The sequence below is a fragment of the Microcaecilia unicolor genome, chromosome 10 (genome assembly GCF_901765095.1).
Source record: "Microcaecilia unicolor chromosome 10, aMicUni1.1, whole genome shotgun sequence".
Taxonomy (NCBI): domain Eukaryota; kingdom Metazoa; phylum Chordata; class Amphibia; order Gymnophiona; family Siphonopidae; genus Microcaecilia; species Microcaecilia unicolor.
This window is the reverse complement of record NC_044040.1, coordinates 30,129,686-30,147,518: the sequence shown is the minus strand read 5'-3', so window position 1 is coordinate 30,147,518 and position 17,833 is coordinate 30,129,686. Positions and strand designations below refer to the sequence as shown.

Sequence of the window (17,833 nt, the reverse complement as noted above, 5' to 3'; positions counted from 1 at the left end):
GTGATTAAATAAAAATGCTACCAACAATAAAAGAACGACAATGAGGATGCAGCAGCTCATAGGTTTGCTTGCTTTTTTTGAGTGTACTAGATGACGGTTACGCGGGGAAGAGGAAACAGAGTAACCTAAGTGGGCTTCAACTTTGTAACGTCATCCGCCTCCTGTTTTCTTCAACACCCTTATGTCGGAAATGCAGCACTTCGCTCGCCTCTTTGACGCAACTTCCTGTTTCACGCAAGGCGGGAATCCGGGATCATGTTATGTAGAGAAACGAGAAAGGGAAGTTGTGTGGTGTTATATGTAACAGGGCATAAGGCACCAGAGAAGGAAAGCTGTGAGATTGTTAGCGGGCGACATCAGGTATGAGTTTGTTCGGAAGGAAAGCTGTGAGATTGTTAGCGGGCGACCTCAGGTATGAGTTTGTTCGGGGGTGTGTGTGTGAGGGGGAGGTGCCGTATCGCGGACAAGAAGGAGAGTGGGAGAGATCAGTTCCCCGACAGCGTGTGAGGAGGGATGTGAGAGTGTGAATACAGTCGAATGCGTGTAACTTGGTATCTTTGTAAAAAAAAAAAAATGTTCCTAGTCCTAGCCTAAATTTTTAGAATAAACATTTTGTGCATTTTTTGTTTTGTCTTTTTTTTTTTAACGCAAAATTTTTTACTGTCACCTTTATTATTTATTTTGCTGCATTTTTACCCCACATTTTCCCACAAGAGCAGGCGCAATGTGGCTTACATTAATTCATGAGGATACAATACAGAGAACAAGGATGCCAGGTTGAAAAAATTTTCCCTGCACAAAATTAAACCCAGCCCCCAATGTCATCAACCCCGCCTCCAACATCTTTAACCCCGCCCCTGACATACCCTCCAACGTCATTAACTCCGCCCCTGACGTAGCTGCCGCCGCCACTAACTCCACCCCTGACGTCGTTAACCCAGCCTCTTCGGGCCTTCTATTGGCCCAATAGAAGCCCCAGAAAACCGGCAAAAGCCGCCCAATTTCCCGCAGCCCGCAAAAATTGCCTGCAACGGGTTGCAGAAAGCCGCCCAATTGGGCGGGAAACCCGCAGACCTGGCAACGCTGCAGAGAAGGCACAATTACGGATTGTGACAGGAGGGGAGGGAACATGGGATAACACGGGGTGAATGTTAGGGGCAAAGCAACCAGCGAATAACTATTTACAGTCAACAAGAGTGAGAGATTAAACATAAGAGTTGCCAGTGGAATAAGCCTTGTCGAAGAAGAATGTTTTTAAGGACTTCTTGAACAGTTGGTGGTCCACCAGCTCTTTTAGTTGTTTTGGCACAACATTCCAGGATTTTGGACTGATATAGGGGAAGGACGAAGCAAAAAGGGTCTTGTATTTAACCTTCTTGCAGCTGGGGTAATGCAGATTGAGGTAGGACCGTGCATTTATTAGCACATTTCTAGATGGTAGATCGATTAGATTAAGCATATATTCAGGGGCTTCACCATATATTATCTTGTGTGTTAGTGAGCAGATTTTAAATGTAATACGATCTTTTACAGGGAGCCAGTGTAGTTTAAAACGTAGTGGCTGAGCATGTTCAAAACGTGAGTTGCCCATTATTAGCCTTGCTGCCGTGTTTTGAGCTGTCTGAAGCTTTTTCAGAATGTAGTCCCGACAACCAGCATATATCCCGCTACAGTAATCTATATGGGAGAGGACCAGTCAATGAATGAGGGTAAGGAATATCTCTCTTGTAATAAAATGCCTGATAACGCTTCAGCCTCCACATTGCGTGGAACATTCTTTTTGTGATGATTTTCACTTGAGTGTCCAGTTGTAAGTGGTTATCCAACTCTACTCCTAGGATTCTCAGGCTATTTGAGATCGAAAGTTTGAAGTCCTTAACAATGAGTGAACTTTGGACTACTTTATTGTGCGGGGACGAAAGGATTAGACATAGTGTTTCGTCTTGGTTAAGTTTAAACAGAAACGCCTTTGCCCAGAAATCCATGATGGAAAAACTGGCATCTATTTTATCGGAGATTTCGGCTAGTGCTGACTTGAAAGGGATGTGGATGGTCACATCGTCCGCAAAAATGAATGGGTTAAGGCCGAGCTTAGATAATGCTTTTGCAAGTGGAATCAGCATAATATTGAAAAGGGTCGGAGAAAGGGGTGAGCCTTGAGGTACCCCACAATAGGCTTTCCAAAGTGCAGAAATGATGGAATTAGCCTTGACTTGGTATGTACGTGAGGATAGGAAACCCTTTATCCAGTTTAGCACGTCTCCTCTTATTCCGAATGTGTCTAGTAGGTAGAGTAAAATCTCATGATCCGCCATGTTGAACGCGCCGGACATGTCAAATTGGAGTATTAATATTTTGTTCCCAGTGGATATTTCTCTTTTAAAATTAGGAGGGTAACCAGTACTGTTTCGGTACTGTATTGTGGACGGAACCCTGATTGATAGTAATGTAGAAGATCGAAATTATTAAAGTAGTCAGTTAGTTGCTTATGGACCATACTTTCCATTGTTTTAATAGGATAGATGGAACTGGTCGATAATTAGAAATGACATCCGCTTTTATTTTTGGGTTCTTGGGAATTGACATGAGAAGAATGCTTCCATGCTCATAAGGAAAAAGACCCTTTTTGAGCATGAAGTTTAAGTATGTGGTAAAATCAATGATGAAGCATTCTGGAGCTGATTTTAACAGATGACTAGGGCATATGTCAAGACCACAATGTTTCTTAGAGTACTACTACTACTTATCATTTCTATAGCGCTACATGGTATACGCAGTGCTGTACACCATACACAAAAAAGACAGTCCCTGCTCAAAGAGCTTACAATCTAGATAAGACAGGCAGACAGAACAATTAAGGGTAAGGGAGTAAAGAGGTGAGGATAAAAGGACAGGGCAAGCGAGCAGTGGTTAGGAATGAAAAGCAGTGGTAAAGAGGTGGGCTTTAAGTTTGGACTTCAGAACTTGGATAGCGCTCTTGCCACATTATCTGATGTTAAACTGCTAAAGGTGGTCCAGCTACGGTCAGCAGGGCAGTGGTCTGGAGATGAGTCCAGTGTTATGAGAAAGTCCTTGATGACAGTTGTGCTACTGAATAGTGGTTTTCGTAACAATTGGATTTTCTTATTGAAATATGAAGCAAGTTCGTCAGCAGAGGGACGGACTGTCTGTTTGCTTGGATGCTGTCTTGCTTGTATCAAGGAAGGTATTTAGGAGTTGATGAAGTTTTTGTCGCGTCATTGCCAGCAGACGCAAGTTTAGTTGAAAAGTATAGTCGCTTTGCTTGTTATAGCATAGTGGTATTTCCGACGACTTGATTTCTACACGTTTAGTGTACTTTCGGATCTCAATTTATGCCATGCTCTTTCAAGTTTTCTAGTTTGTATCTTTAGTATTTTTAGCTTCTTAGTAAACCAGGTGTGGAGTTACGATTGTATGAGGTTTTACATTGCAAGGACGCTATATCATCTAGGACACATCTGCATCTTTTCTCCCAGGCAGTTAGTTAGTGAATTGTGGCCGATTGTACTATCCAGTTATCACTGTATAATGACTGCCAAAATAACTGAGGATCGATTATTTCTCTTGAGAAATATGCGGTGGGTTCGCTTGGCTGAGATAATCCCGATATTAACCAGTGCAAGGTGAATTGTAGTTTGAGATGATCAGACCAAGGTGTTGCAATCCATCTGATGTCATCTAGCTGGAAATTCGCATCGGCGAGGAATTTGTAGGAGATGAGATCTAGCGAGTGACCTTTTGAGTGTGATGGACAAATGCTGGGACAATTTAGGTCCCAAAGACGGAGGAAATCTAGGAAATGGTTTGCATCCAACGATCATGGGTTATCCAGATGGAGATTAAGATCACCCAGAATTATGATATTAGAATGAGCAATGCATGAGTTTGAGATGAAATCCATAAGCTCTGTCTGGCTATAATTCCAGTTATTAGGTGGCCTGTAAAATAAGATGCAAGCTAATTGGTTACGAAGAGTAGAATGATGGATTTTGATTGCAGCAATTTTAAGGAAAGGGGATATGTGATCTGTGCAAGTTTCTACTGTGAGGTAGGAACGATATATTAGTGCTATACCTCCACCTCTCTTTCCTTTTCTGTCCCTTTGTACCAACTTGTATCCCGGTGAGCAGAGGTCTAAGACAATCAGGTCTTTTGGCACCTGGATTCATATTTCTGAAATAAAGAAGAGCTCAAGGTCCTCAGATAAGATCCAAAACAGGCACAGCTAGAGGTCCCTGCCTACTGCCACACCAAATGCAGATGAGGCATAGCCAGCAGCCCATAGGGGGAGGGGGGAATGACTCTGGGGCCACACATTCCTTTTTTTCTCTCTCTGCTTGACACCATTTATTTATTTTATTTTATTTTATTTATTTATTTATTGCATTTGTACCCCACATTATCCCACCTTTTTGCAGGCTCAATGTGGCTTACAGAGTGTTATTATGATGTAGTCATTACAAGATCTTAAATACAATCGATAATAGGCTGAAGGTAAATGGGGATTTAGATGGAAAGGTGTTAGGTAAGGTAGTATGAGAGGTGTTTTTGATGCACATGAGTGGTTTAAGGAATGATTTGTTTCATTGAGGATTACTTTTGTGGCTTTGTTGAAGAGATGTGTCTTCAAAGATTTGCGAAAGTTGGTTAGATTATCCATGGTTTTCAGGGCCGTGGGTAATGCGTTCCATATCTGTGTGCTTTTGTATGCAAAAGTAGTGGCATATGACTATTTGTATTTAATTCCTTTACAACTGGGGAAGTTCAGGTTGAGGAATTTGCGGGCCGATGTTTTGGCGTTTCTGGGCGGTAAGTCCACTAGATTTAACATATAGAGTGGGGCGTCTGCATGGATGATTTTGTGAACGGTTGTGCAGATCTTGAACTCAATTCGTTCCTTGAGCGGGAGCCAGTGCAGTTTCTCTCTTAGGGGCTTCGCACTTTCGTATTTAGTTTTACGAAAAATGAGTCTGGCTGCGGTGTTCTGGGCTGTTTGGAGTTATTTGATGGTCTGTTCTTTACAGCCTGCGTACAGAGTGTTACAGTAGTCCAAGTGACTTATCACTAATGACTGTACTAGAGTGAGGAAGATGTTATTGTTGCTGGTAGGGTTGCCCAAGCCCTGCCAGCCAAATAGCTCCACAGCCCGAAACTCCCCTGGTGTAAGGAAGTTGGCAGCATGCTTTCTAACCACTGATGCTGGCACTCCTTGCGCATGCTCAGCTCTTATGTGCAAACTGAGCATGCCTGCTCAGCTCTTATGTGCAAACTGAGCGTGTCTGCGTTACCTGCTAGAAAGCATGCTGCCGACTTCCTTGGAGTGGAGGAGTAGCCTAGTGGTTAGTGCAGTGGACTTTTGATACTGGGGAACTGAGTTCAATTCCCACTGCAGCTCCTTGTGACTCTGGGCAAGTCACAACCCTCCATTGCCCCTGGTACAAAATAAGTACCTGAATATATGTAAACTGCTTTGAATGTAGTTGCAAAAACCTCAGAAAGGTGGTATATCAAGTCCCATTCCCCTTTCCCTTATACCAGGGGAGGTTCAGACTTTGGAGCTATTTGGCTGGTGGAGCTTGGATGTCCTCACTAGCCATTCAAGGTACTGCAGTTGGGCGGGCATGAGCCCAAAGTGCTTCTGGGTTGGCTGGGGGCATCTTGCCCCCCCTCCCCCAGCACCTTCTCTCTGTGGGCCTGGTCTGAACCAGTGGTGTAGCCAGACCTCATATTTTGGGGAAGCCCAGACTTAACTTGGGGAGTCACTAGGCATTTAGGTGTGAGTAGTGCTTGGTGTACTCTGGTTCTCTTCCTACCTCTCCCTCCGCACCTTTAGTGTTCACTCTGGTGGATCCTCTTCTACTTCTATCCCTCTGCCTGTCGGCGTACCTCAGGGTTCTGTTCTTGGTCCCCTCCTCTTTTCTATCTACACTTCTTCCCTTGGTTCATTAATCTCATCCCATGGCTTTTCCTACAATCTCTATGCTGATGACTCCCAAATCTACCTTTCTACCCCTGATATCTCACCTTGCATCCAAACCAAAGTTTCAGCGTGCTTGTCTGACATTGCTGTCTGGATGTCTCAACGCCACCTGAAATTAAATATGACCAAAACCGAGCTTCTCATTTTCCCCCCCAAACCCACCTCCCCGCTCCCCCCGTTTTCTATTTCTGTTGATGGCTCTCTCATTCTCCCTGTCTCCTCAGCTCGAAACCTTGGGGTCATCTTTGGCTCTTCTCTCTCCTTCTCTGCTCATATCCAGCAGATTGCCAAGACCTGTCGTTTCTTTCTTTACAACATCCGTAAAATCCGCCCCTTTCTTTCCGAGCACTCTACCAAAACCCTCATCCACACCCTTGTCACCTCTCGTTTAGACTACTGCAATCTGCTTTTTGCTGGCCTCCCACTTAGTCACCTCTCCCCTCTCCAGTCGGTTCAAAACTCTGCTGCCCGTCTCATCTTCCACCAGAGTCGCTTTACTCATACTACCCCTCTCCTCAAGACCCTTCACTGGCTCCCTATCCGTTTTCGCATCCTGTTCAAACTTCTTCTACTAACCTATAAATGTACTCACTCTGCTACGCCCCAGTATCTCTCCACACTCGTCCATCCCTACACCCCTTCCCGTGCACTCCGCTCCATGGATAAATCCTTCTTATCTGTTCCTTTCTCCACTACTGCCAACTCCAGACTTCGCGCCTTCTGTCTCGCTGCACCCTACGCCTGGAATAAACTTCCTGAGCCCCTACGTCTTGCCCCATCCTTGGCCACCTTTAAATCTAGACTGAAAGCCCACCTCTTTAACATTGCTTTTGACTCGTAACCACTTGTAACCACTCGCCTCCACCTACCCTCCTCTCTTCCTTCCCGTCCACATTAATTGATTTGATTTGCTTACTTTATTTATTTTTTGTCTATTAGATTGTAAGCTCTTTGAGCAGGGACTGTCTTTCTTCTATGTTTGTGCAGCGCTGCGTATGCCTTGTAGCGCTATAGAAATGCTAAATAGTAGTAGTAGTAGTAGTACTCCTAAATAATGCCTTAGATTGCACTTGATGAAGTAAACACTCTGTCCAACAGCTGTCCTGCAGCAACGTAACCCCCACCCCCCCCACACACACTTATGGAAACTTTGGAATCACTGACATTTTTAAATATAGTCACATTATCCCATAACTTCAACTTTGCCATTATAGTAAACTTGAGTCTGGTCAACATCTCAACGCGCATCACAGTATCCTGCAAAATAATTAGTATAATGGTATATATCTTTCAACTTGCTTTATAACAAATATAAACACCTTATTAGGCTGTATTAATAAAACAAGTAAATACCTTTGAAGTAACAGTTTAAATACGTAGTCTAAAAAAATCTAATACAAAAAGTACTGAACGCTAACACTGGACTATCAAGCTGTTAATTTAAACACATTTTTTGCATCCACAGAAACCCCCATAGCTCCTCTTCTAGAATGGATGTAAAGCATAAAAAGGGCATTTCCCCAGGAATACACCATACAAAAGAAGTTTATTTTGGTGCAATCTCAATAAATCACAAGACAAGGAGACACAGAGGTGTATTTTCAAGGCATTTAGACTTACAAAGTTACATAGCAACCTATGCAACTTTGTAAGTCTGAGTGGTTTGAAAATGAGCCTCACACTCTGCACAACACTGAAACTCAGACAAAAAAAAACAGTAAAGTTTGGCATGAGAATCATTTGGCAACATTCACACTAGATACTTTTCTATTGAGCAAGTTTACATTTAGAAATCTGCACGTCGCTGCAGTGTGGATCTTGTGCCTTTGGCAATGTGAGCAATACTTTGCACCTGCATTTGATCAGATATCAATTGACTAGACGAAGGCCTTTGGCTGAAACACGGTCTGTGTTGAGTCATTTGCATGTTTCAATAAAGAATCTTCTGCCATCCATTGTCTACTTCGCTGTTTTTTTTTCTAAGTAATCTCAGTAAAAATATAGACCTTCTCCAGTCCCAAGCATATTGTGAAGTACCTGTAACACAATGAGGGGCATAATCGAATGGGGTGCCCAAGTTTTCCTGGGGCCATCCTTGCAGGATGGCTCCGTGAAGGGGAAGGGAAACCCATATTATCGAAACAAGATGGATGTCCATCTTTTGTTTTGATAATACAGTCGGGGACGCCCAAATCTCAACATTTAGGTCGACCTTAGAGATGGTCATCCCCGCTTTTCGGCCATAATGGAAACCGAGGATGTCCATCTCAAAAACGACCAAATCCAAGTCCTTTGGTCGTGGGAGGAGCCAGAATTTGTAGTGCACTGGTCCCCCTGACATGCTAGGACACCAACCAGGCACCCTAGGGGGCACTGCAGTGGACTTCACAAATAGCTCCCTTACCTTGTGTGCTGAGCCCCTCAAAACCCACTCCCCACAACTGTACACCATTACTATAGCCCTAAGGGGTGAAGGGGGGGCACCTACATGTGGGTACAGTGGGTTTCGGGTGGGTTTTGGAGGGCTCACATTTACCACCACAAGTGTAACAGGTAGGGGGGGATGGGTCTAGGTCTGCCTGCCTGAAGTGCACTGCACCCACTAAAACTGCTCCAGGGACCTGCATACTGCTGTCATGGAGCTGGGTATGACACTTGAGGCTGGCAAAAAATTTTGTTAAAGTTTTTTTTTTTTAGGGTGGGAGGGGGTTGGTGACTACTGGGGGAGTAAGGGAAGGTCATCCCCGATTCCCTCTGGTGGTCATCTGGTCTGTTTGGGCACCTTTTCACGGCTTGGTCGCAAGAAAAAATGGACCAAATAAAGTCGGCCAAGTGCTTGTCAGGGACGCCCTTCTTTTTTCCATTGTCAGCCAAGGATGCCCATCTCTTAATCACGCCCCAATCCCTCCTTTGCTACGGTGCCGGCACGCCCCCGTGAACTTTGGTTGTCCCCACGATGGAAAGCAGTTGAGGACGCCCAAAATTGGCTTTCAATTATGCCGATTTGGGCGACACTGAGAGAAGGACGCCCATCTCCCGATTTGTGTCGAAAGATGGGCGCCCTTCTCTTTCGAAAATAAGCCTGAAAGCCTACAAAAATCACTTGGGACCTATAGAGCTAATCTGCTTTACCAGAACACCACTAACATACAGAAGTAACACAACAAAGGCCATACCTAGGAAAATGCGACACAGTAACTATTACAGTCAGGCCTAGAACATCAATATGCCTATTGGGAAACTGAGCAAACTGAATAATTATAGATGCTTAAATAGAAACTCAGTGCAAACCCTTTCTAGGTACAGAATAACTCTCTGTTTACTAAGCCACACTAGCGACTTGTGGTGCGCTAATGCTCACACAGCCCATTCACTTTGAATGGGCTCTGTCATCGTTGCCGCATGGCTTAGTAAACCGGGGTAAGAGCATAAAGTTAAAATATGAATACATTTACCAAAAATTAAATTTAAATCCTAAGAAGCCACACTATGTAGGCAGTGCAACACTAGAAAAAGAGAAATAGTAACGGCACTCTGCAAAATATAAAGAAAGCAGTGTGAATTTACTGTAAATTTGACATTTTCTGTTCACTGAATTAGAATAAAATTCTTTCTATCTTTGTTGTATGGTTGTTTTGTTTTTGTTCCACTTATGTTTGTCCCAGTCTCCAATTTCTTTCTTCTGTCTTTTCTTAACTTTCATTACAGGATCGCCAGTCCATCTGCCACTTTTTCTCTCCCTTCCTGTCTCTTCTCGGTGTTTATTTTTGCCCATTTAACTTTTACCCTCATTCTCCCTTTCTCTCACCTCTAGTCATTAGTCTCCTCCTTTTTTTTAAAGTTTCATTTATCTACTGGGTTTTCCCATTCCAGCACTCCCTCTGGCTCCTCTCTCTCTCTCCTTTCCCAGTCTCCTACTGTGACAAAATAGGGGACTCATGCTTGTGATCTGTAATAATAAATTTCTTAACAATTTTCATGCAATGTATTTCTATAGTTTGGCCAGCAGATGGTGCATGTTTTATGTTTTAAAGCGGTTACAGAAGGGGAATGTTTCTTCTTTAGCACAGAGAGGAAGTAATCATCATTACTGTTGTCCAGCTACTTTTAAAAGTTGTTCTGGGCTCTGGCCGTGGAGTTCAAATCCAGCCTGAAAATACTGGATTTATCTCTGTCTCAGCTTGGGAGTGTAGAAGAGAAGGAACTGAGACCCTAACTTGCAAGTAGTTATTTTTCCCTGAAGCTCCTGAGGTACTATCCAGGTAGTGACACTGTGTTACAGTTTTATGTACTAATCCTGTTCCAGTTACCTCTTATTGTGTGCTGTTTTACATGGTTTACTGTTCAACACTGAAAATAAACACATTTGCTTATTGGCTCTGTTGTCCTGGACTAAGAATCCTAGTGGTTTTATTTTGGGACTGTGAGATCCCTGGAGTGTGGTCCTAGTGTCTTGGGATCACCGGGAAATACCTTGAGAGTGGGAGACTTGCCCAGAGGCAAGTGGGACCCAGTTGGTGGGAGGAGGGTGCAGTATAAAGAATGTGCACAGGTTCTCTTGCCTCCCGACCATTGTTCTGTTACCCTATACCCCATCTCCTACTGCATCTTTCACCATGTTTTTATCCACATTTATGCCATCCCATGATATAACTGAATTCTATTATTTTGTTTTGCTGTATTTAACCCGACTTTGTTTTGGATAATGTGAGATATAAATGTAAAAAAAAAAATCCTTTGTCTTCCACTTAGGGAGTAGAAATCCAAGGGAGATGTATGTGTTAGGCATGAGAGGGTGATATGCACAGACAGAGAGAGGGACCTTGGGGTGAGTAGTATCTGAGGATCTGAAGATGACGAATCGGTATGACAAGTCGGTGGCTGTACCCAGGAAGATGCTAGGCTGTATAGAGAGAGGTGTAACCAGCAGAAGAAAGAAGGTGTTGATGCCCCTGTAGAAGTCATTGGTGAGGCCCCACCTGAAATATTTTATTCAGTTTTAGAGGCCATATTTTGCAAAAGATGTAAGAAGACTTGAAGTGGTCCAGAGGAAGGCGACAAAAATTATATGGGGATTGCACCAAAAGACATATTAGAAGAGACTGGAAGACCTGAATATGTATACCGTAGGGGAGAGGAGGCACAGGGGAGATATAAGATGAAAGGTGTTAATAAGAAACAAATATTTTCAAGAGAAGGGAAAGTGGTAAAACTAGAGGACATGAATTAAGGTTTCGAGGTGGTAGACTTCAGAGTAATGTAAGAAAATTCTTTTTCATGGAGAGAGTGGTTGATGCCTGGAATGCCCTCCCGAGGGAGGTGGTGGAGAAAAGAACTGTGGCGGAAATCAAGATGGTGTGGGATGAACACGGGGGATCTCTAATTTAGAAAATGAATGGTATAAAAAAATAAAACTTAGTGTTGCATATGTTTGCATATCAGGTGGTGCTTAGATGGCAACTCTGGCTGTATCAGCTAAGGCAGGTGCTTGGTCTGGCTTGTATGGTCTGAGTTGTGCATATAGCAGTCCGGCTTAGGATGGGCTGTAGAGAGCTTCACCAGAAACTCCAGTAATTTGTAACGTGAGGACATTGCCAGGCAGACTTTTACAGGCTGTGTCCTGCAGATGACAAGAAGGGTTCGGATAGGCTAGAGTGGCAGTCCAGTAGTTGAAACATAAGGAAAGAGTTGGACAGACTTCTGCTGTCTATGTCCATATTTTAACTTTGTACTCTTACCCCATTTACTAAGCTATGCGGCAACGATATGAAACAACAAAGGAAGACCATGATCAAGTATATAATATCACAATCGTTGATTTTATTCTTAAATTGAGAATAAATGAGATTGTTGGGTAGACTGGATGGACCATTCAGGTCTTTATCTGCTGTCACTTACTATATTACTATGTAAGACTCTGCCTATCCAGCTGGATAGTGATGGCACAAGGCAATCAAGTTTGGTCTAGTGAAGACTAATTCAAAATAACCAGTTCCTTAGCTGGGCTCTAGTATTACCATATTGAAAATGCGACTATACCATGCCTTTATGGTTTATGTTCCACTAATAAGTTAAATGATTAACTGGCTTTCTTGAAAGGATTGTATAACCTTTGGATGCATAATGAGGAACAAAAACATATACTTATTTATTCAATATCACAATTCCTCCTGTACAGCCCCAAAACAACCTCTTAGGGTGGATAGTGTTCACAATGAGCTCCTTTTCATTATCAACCATAGAGAAGAGTTTTCAGTTTTGGCACAGTGTAAGTTATCACAAGAACAAAATATAAGAAACTAATGGACTGTATTAGGGGCTTATAGCCTATTTAGTTATGTTTATACAAAAGAGATCTGCATGAAACAAAATATTTAGTTTTATTTTGACTTATAAAACCACTTGTCCCTGAAAAATGCTCAAAACAGAATAATCCATTTGTATATTTAAAATGTAAACTTCTACAAAACAGATGACGTGAAGGTGTGATTCTATGTGCCTCAGTGAAAGGAGAGTTTAATTTTACTTCTATCTAATTTCAGTATATTCCATCTTTATAATACCAGACTTCCCTAGGCAGATTGCAACAGTTAATTTGAACCCATCAGGAAACAGGATATCCTCACTGACATTTGGCCATCTGTATTGTATAGAACAGTGTAGAAAAATGAGCACAAAATATAGAGTTTATAACTGCTGTTTTTATCAGCTACAATATTTTTTAAGCTATTTGTGATATTTAATTTGTATTTCATAGTATTTATATCTACATATGGGAAGCTTTCAAATAAATGAAAAAGCTGTAATTAAGAAAAATCTTTAGTCCTCCACCTTTTAAGGCACTGCTTACTCAACTGGAACAGCTTTTGACTTTTTACAGATGGCCTACACATAGTCAGTCCCTTATTTCTAATAGTCTTTTGCTATTGTTTGGATGAGCTTAAATGGTGGCAAGCTCTGCCTACTGACTTCAGCCCATATAATGGGCTAGATAGGCTCACGACACACTGTCTCCTGTTCTCAATCTAACTTCCTTGCTCCCGTCTTTCTCTAACCAGCTATGGCAGGAAAACATCACTTCCAATATTACATACTGGCCATTGGCCTTGTTTCAACACCAAGAGTATTCATAAAGTGCCTAGCAGTTGTCTCAGCACCTTTATGCAGACTGGGGTGTATGTGTTTCCCTGCTTGGACTATTGGCTTGTCGAGAGCATACGAAAGGAAGAGGCACGAGAATCCATGCACAGGACAATATGAGTGCTAGTGCTATCCCAAGTCATACTTAAGCCCATCACAGAAACTGGAATGGAGATCCAAATAAATTATATTTAAAGATTTGGAAGAGAATTCTGAAATACATAAAACACATGAAGGACTACTTAATGTTCCAAAAACACGTGAAAGCCCACCTTTTCAGAAATGTTTTCTTTGACGAACCAACATAGATAACATGAACACCAACAAAAACAGCTCGATGCCTGACCACTTACGGAAATCAACATTACACACACAACAATGTAATAGTCTAACAGACATAAATTGCAAGCTATGTTGAACCGACATCTTGATTGGAAAATGTGGGGTACAAATGCAGAAAATGAATGAATGAATTGGAACTTCCAGCTGCTCTCATGGTCAAACAAAAGTTGGCATAGAAGAGATTTTTAGGTTCATTTCTTTCAAGTTTATGGAATTCTGTGCCCTTTGAAAGATGTGAAATTAATTATTTGAGATTCTGGAAGGTGCTTGAAAACGTGGCTATTTGATAAGTATCTGCAGTACATTATAATATTAGTTATAATACCATTTGTGGTTGTAACTGCTGGACTGTTAATTCTTTCCTGATGTTTTTTCCCCCACTTTTAATATAAACTGTTTTGAACCTTGTTTAAATAGTATACAGAAATTGTGTTTGTTGTTATTATGTCCTGCCATATATGACTCTGGCATCTGCATTTCTTCCACAGCAGTAGTAGATGCACACAAGAGTCATTGGGTACCAACTGTTCAGATATTGAGAATTTCAGGCTCCAAGGCCTCAACAGTTCATGTAACTCCCATAGTTTTGCTGCAGTTTGAGGCAAGCTCAGTGGGTCCTGTCCACACAGTGGTCACAAGCCACAGGGAACCTTTAGGATGTCATATCTGTCACCTCTTCATTCAGAGATTTGCTGTCCAATCTGACTAAGAGTTCCATTCCAAATTCCTCCGATTAAAAAAGTACTAACAGATGCATCCGACCTGGGATGGAGAGTTTATTTAGATGAACTCCACACTTGGTCTGTGATATGTTCGGGGAAAACTTAATTGGATAAATTTCCTGGAGCCAAGAATGATCTGGAAGGCTCCACAGGTTTTCAGAGATCAGTTAGCACATTAAATTATTCTAATTCAGACAGACATGCAATTTGCAACTAATTACATCAACAAGCAGGGAGAGACGGGTTCATATCTTCTGTGTCAGGAAGTAGTCAGAATGTGGAAGTGTCCCTCATGGCCTAATATCTGTCAGGAAAAAAAATTGTCTGGCATACAAACTGAGTTGGATTATGCAACCTCACGAGTGCTCTCTGAATGAGGGCATAGTTCAGAAGGTCTTTAGAGAGTAGAGCATCCCCTTCATAGATCTTTTTGCCACTCACTGTGACTATAACAAGAAAGTCCTTTAATTCTGCTCTATGCTAGGATCATGTGGCAGATCAGCCTTAAATGCCTTCCTGATTTGTTGGGATGAGGGTCTTCTGTATGCATATCCTCCAATACCTCTTATAGCGAAAATCTTCTGAAACGAACAGGCTTGAGGAACCATGATTCTGATAGCTCCTTACTGGCCAAGACAGACATGATTCCATCCCTTCTTAGAGCTCATGGTTTGAATGTTGAGAGGGTACTAGTGGATTCCTTCAGTTCTAACTAGATGGTCTTATGGTTTTAAACAGAAGAGGTTTGCCATTTTCATGTGAATTAAGAAATAATGCTTCCTATGTTTTGCCCTAAACCACACAAGTATCCATATGAAATGTCCTATACACTTTGTTCTGCAATTAATAGAATTGATAAAAAAAAGTCTAGACAGTTGTCTCCTTCAACTCCAACAAACTTGGTATGCTAGTGGTTAAAAGAACTTTGGCTAATGGGCTAGATCCTTGTATTCAGTTCTGTTAGACTGATATTCCTCTAGCTAGTAAAGTTAAACCTAATCAAATCATAGCTACTGCAGCTTAGCTTTCCTGGAGTTTGCTTCACTGGACAGTGTATACAAAGCAGTCACATGGCCCTTACTTCATACCATCACTTCTTTTGATCAAGCTGTACTGACTAGTCTTTGCAAGTTCAGCAGTGCTCACATCAGTATCTGTGAATGGGCCATTCTTGGACAATAGACAAATTATAACACTGAGGAGCCCAAGACTTGGCGGTCAACCATTTTTTGTGCCTGATTTAATATTGCTTGTTGACAGAAAAAGCAAAGTTGCTTACCTAATAACAGGTGTTTTCCATAGACTGTAGATTAATCAGTTATTCAGTCCCCCTCCCCCAAGAATTGTATTCTTTAAGCTAAGGAACTAATTGAAAGTCTGAGGAATCTGCAGTGTGTGGGAATGGCCACACACATTTGGAATTCTACTCTTAAGTTCTGAGCACAGGGAGAGCTGTTCCATCTTGGCATTGTGCGATGATGATACCCCTATTGTGTGCCTTATTAATTCCTCTGTCTACTGAAAATATCTGTTCAGATAAGCAGCTTTGTTTTCCTTTTTCAGTCAAGCTCTTTACATTGATACATTTGATTACTGTATTAAAATACATAGCTACCTGTTGTGCTTTACATTAATAACATCTGCACTTTTTCGCAGAACTCTGAAACAGTGTAAATGAGAGAGGAGTAACTGAAAACAAATGATTTTGCTGTGCAGAAATTGATTGAAAATGCTTGTCTTTGAATATCCTGGTTATGCTGAAGCCCAGCTTCTTGAACTAGAAAAGATGGTTCTTTGTCGAGAGTCCCAGATATCTACCTTGCTGTCAATATTTGGAGAGGTAACAGTACCTTCAATTTTTTTTGCTAAAGGTTATGAAATTAATTTAATTAGTACATTGCCTCAATTTATATACTGCGGTGTCATCATTTAGTCTTTGTCCCCTGAAATGCAGTTTAACTTTGGATCACACTTTTTTATTCATGAAGAACAGCATTTACTATGCAGGAAGTCTATTGTGATCACAACATCCAAAAAATAAGCAGTGAAGGTGGTGAATTGGCTGTATATTTCTGAGATGGAGTGGAGGAGAAAATAAACTCTTTGTGCCAAGTCTTGCTGTGTACATTTCAAAGACTTAAATCTTTATTACAAGTCTTGCTGTGTACATTTAACCCATGATATTGGTGTATAACATAAATGTCGACCAAGCAATCACTACCACTGAAGTGTAAAAGGAAAGAAAAATATGAAATCATATTGGTTGCATGCCATACAAAATAATTGAATACACCAAGCACACAACGAAGGTGACCAACCCACAGACGACACTTTCAGTGTTTAAAAAGGTACTTTTAATTTTCATTGCCCTAGACTTGACATGGGCCATGTTTCGGCCACTAGCCTGCATCAGGAGTCTGAATCAGATGCAGACTGGACTGATCTGTCATAGTGTCGTTGCTGCATTCGTCCAACATGGATAACCAGACAATAAGTATGAAAATATCTATCCAGCTGCAGTGAATTAGCAATTTAAATAACTTCTCCACATATACACAGTGGTGTAAGCATACGCTACACCATGATTCAGGTTTCTTTGCTGACTCATGTTGCGGCGTATGCTTTTGCCATTCTGTATTTTTGGGGAAGTTATTTAAGTTGCTAATTCACTGTGGTAAGATACCCTTAGGAGTGGAGGAGTAGCCTAGTGGTTAGTGTGGTGGGCCGAGAACTGGGTTTCATTCCCACTGCAACTCCTTGTGACTCCATGCAAGTCACAACCCTCCATTGCCCCGGTTACAGCACCTAGATTGTGAGCCTACTAGGGACAGAGTATTGTACCACAGAAAGGCAGTATATCAAATCCTATTCTTACCCTTAATGGTGGTGGTAGCTATACTGCAGACTCTTCAGGCAAAGATAACATCCCTGGTGCAGCTGCAGGCCATAGTGAGCCTTTTTATTGACCAACTTCAATAGAACACAGACCCTGGAAGCAAATGAAAAACTTGATTAATTACAATTAAGTGGCTCCCCTAAAGAGAAAATCCCTATATTTAAATCAAGAGGGTTCACAAAGAGCACACCAAAACTGGAAGAAAGAAGGAAATGCTATAAATAGTGATGCAAATTTAAGATCTCCAGATGGGAAGTCAAAGCAAAGAAGTATGTGAGCGATTAAAACCTTACAGCAATTGAGGGCTGATAAGGAAAGAGAAGGGACTCAGGAAGGAAAACCAGAAGAAAGGCTGATGCAGAAGGAGTAAAATACCAAAAGAAGGTATACGTGATGACAAGATAAATCTGACAGGTCATCCTTTTTTTCAATTAGTCTAACTTAATACATTTCTTGGCTAGCTTTCAGCGACAAATGTCTCCTTCCTAAGATCAGAACAGAATAAGCCAAAGATGGTGTTACTAGAACACATAAGTGAATTATAAAAAGTATCCTGATGGTAGTCTGAATGGGGGAGAGAGGGGCTGTCAGAGTTTGTGGTCAGATTGTAGTAGGCAGTAGAACTTTGTGGCTCATAATTCTGTTTATTGAACCAGACTACTTTTCTAGATGGAGTACTTTTGTTTAAAATTCCATTGTTTGTATTCTATTTTATTGTTTTTCTTTCAGTTG

At 41.6% G+C, this 17,833-nt stretch overlaps 1 protein-coding gene across 2 annotated transcripts in view; it reads left to right on the top strand.

Moving 5' to 3' along the window:
* Window positions 1–230: 230 nt before the first annotated feature.
* Window positions 231–17,833, top strand: part of ORC5 (origin recognition complex subunit 5) — a 154,823-nt gene continuing 137,220 nt past the window's right edge. Inside the window, exons 1-2 of one of the 2 annotated variants that reach the window (XM_030217022.1) lie at window positions 231–360; window positions 15,862–16,045. In XM_030217022.1, the coding sequence (XP_030072882.1) occupies window positions 15,935–16,045 (111 nt within the window). In that variant the 5' untranslated portion in view covers window positions 231–360; window positions 15,862–15,934. Of the gene's footprint in view, window positions 413–15,861; window positions 16,046–17,833 lie in introns of both variants that reach the window. The other variant, XM_030217023.1, reaches the window with a different exon arrangement.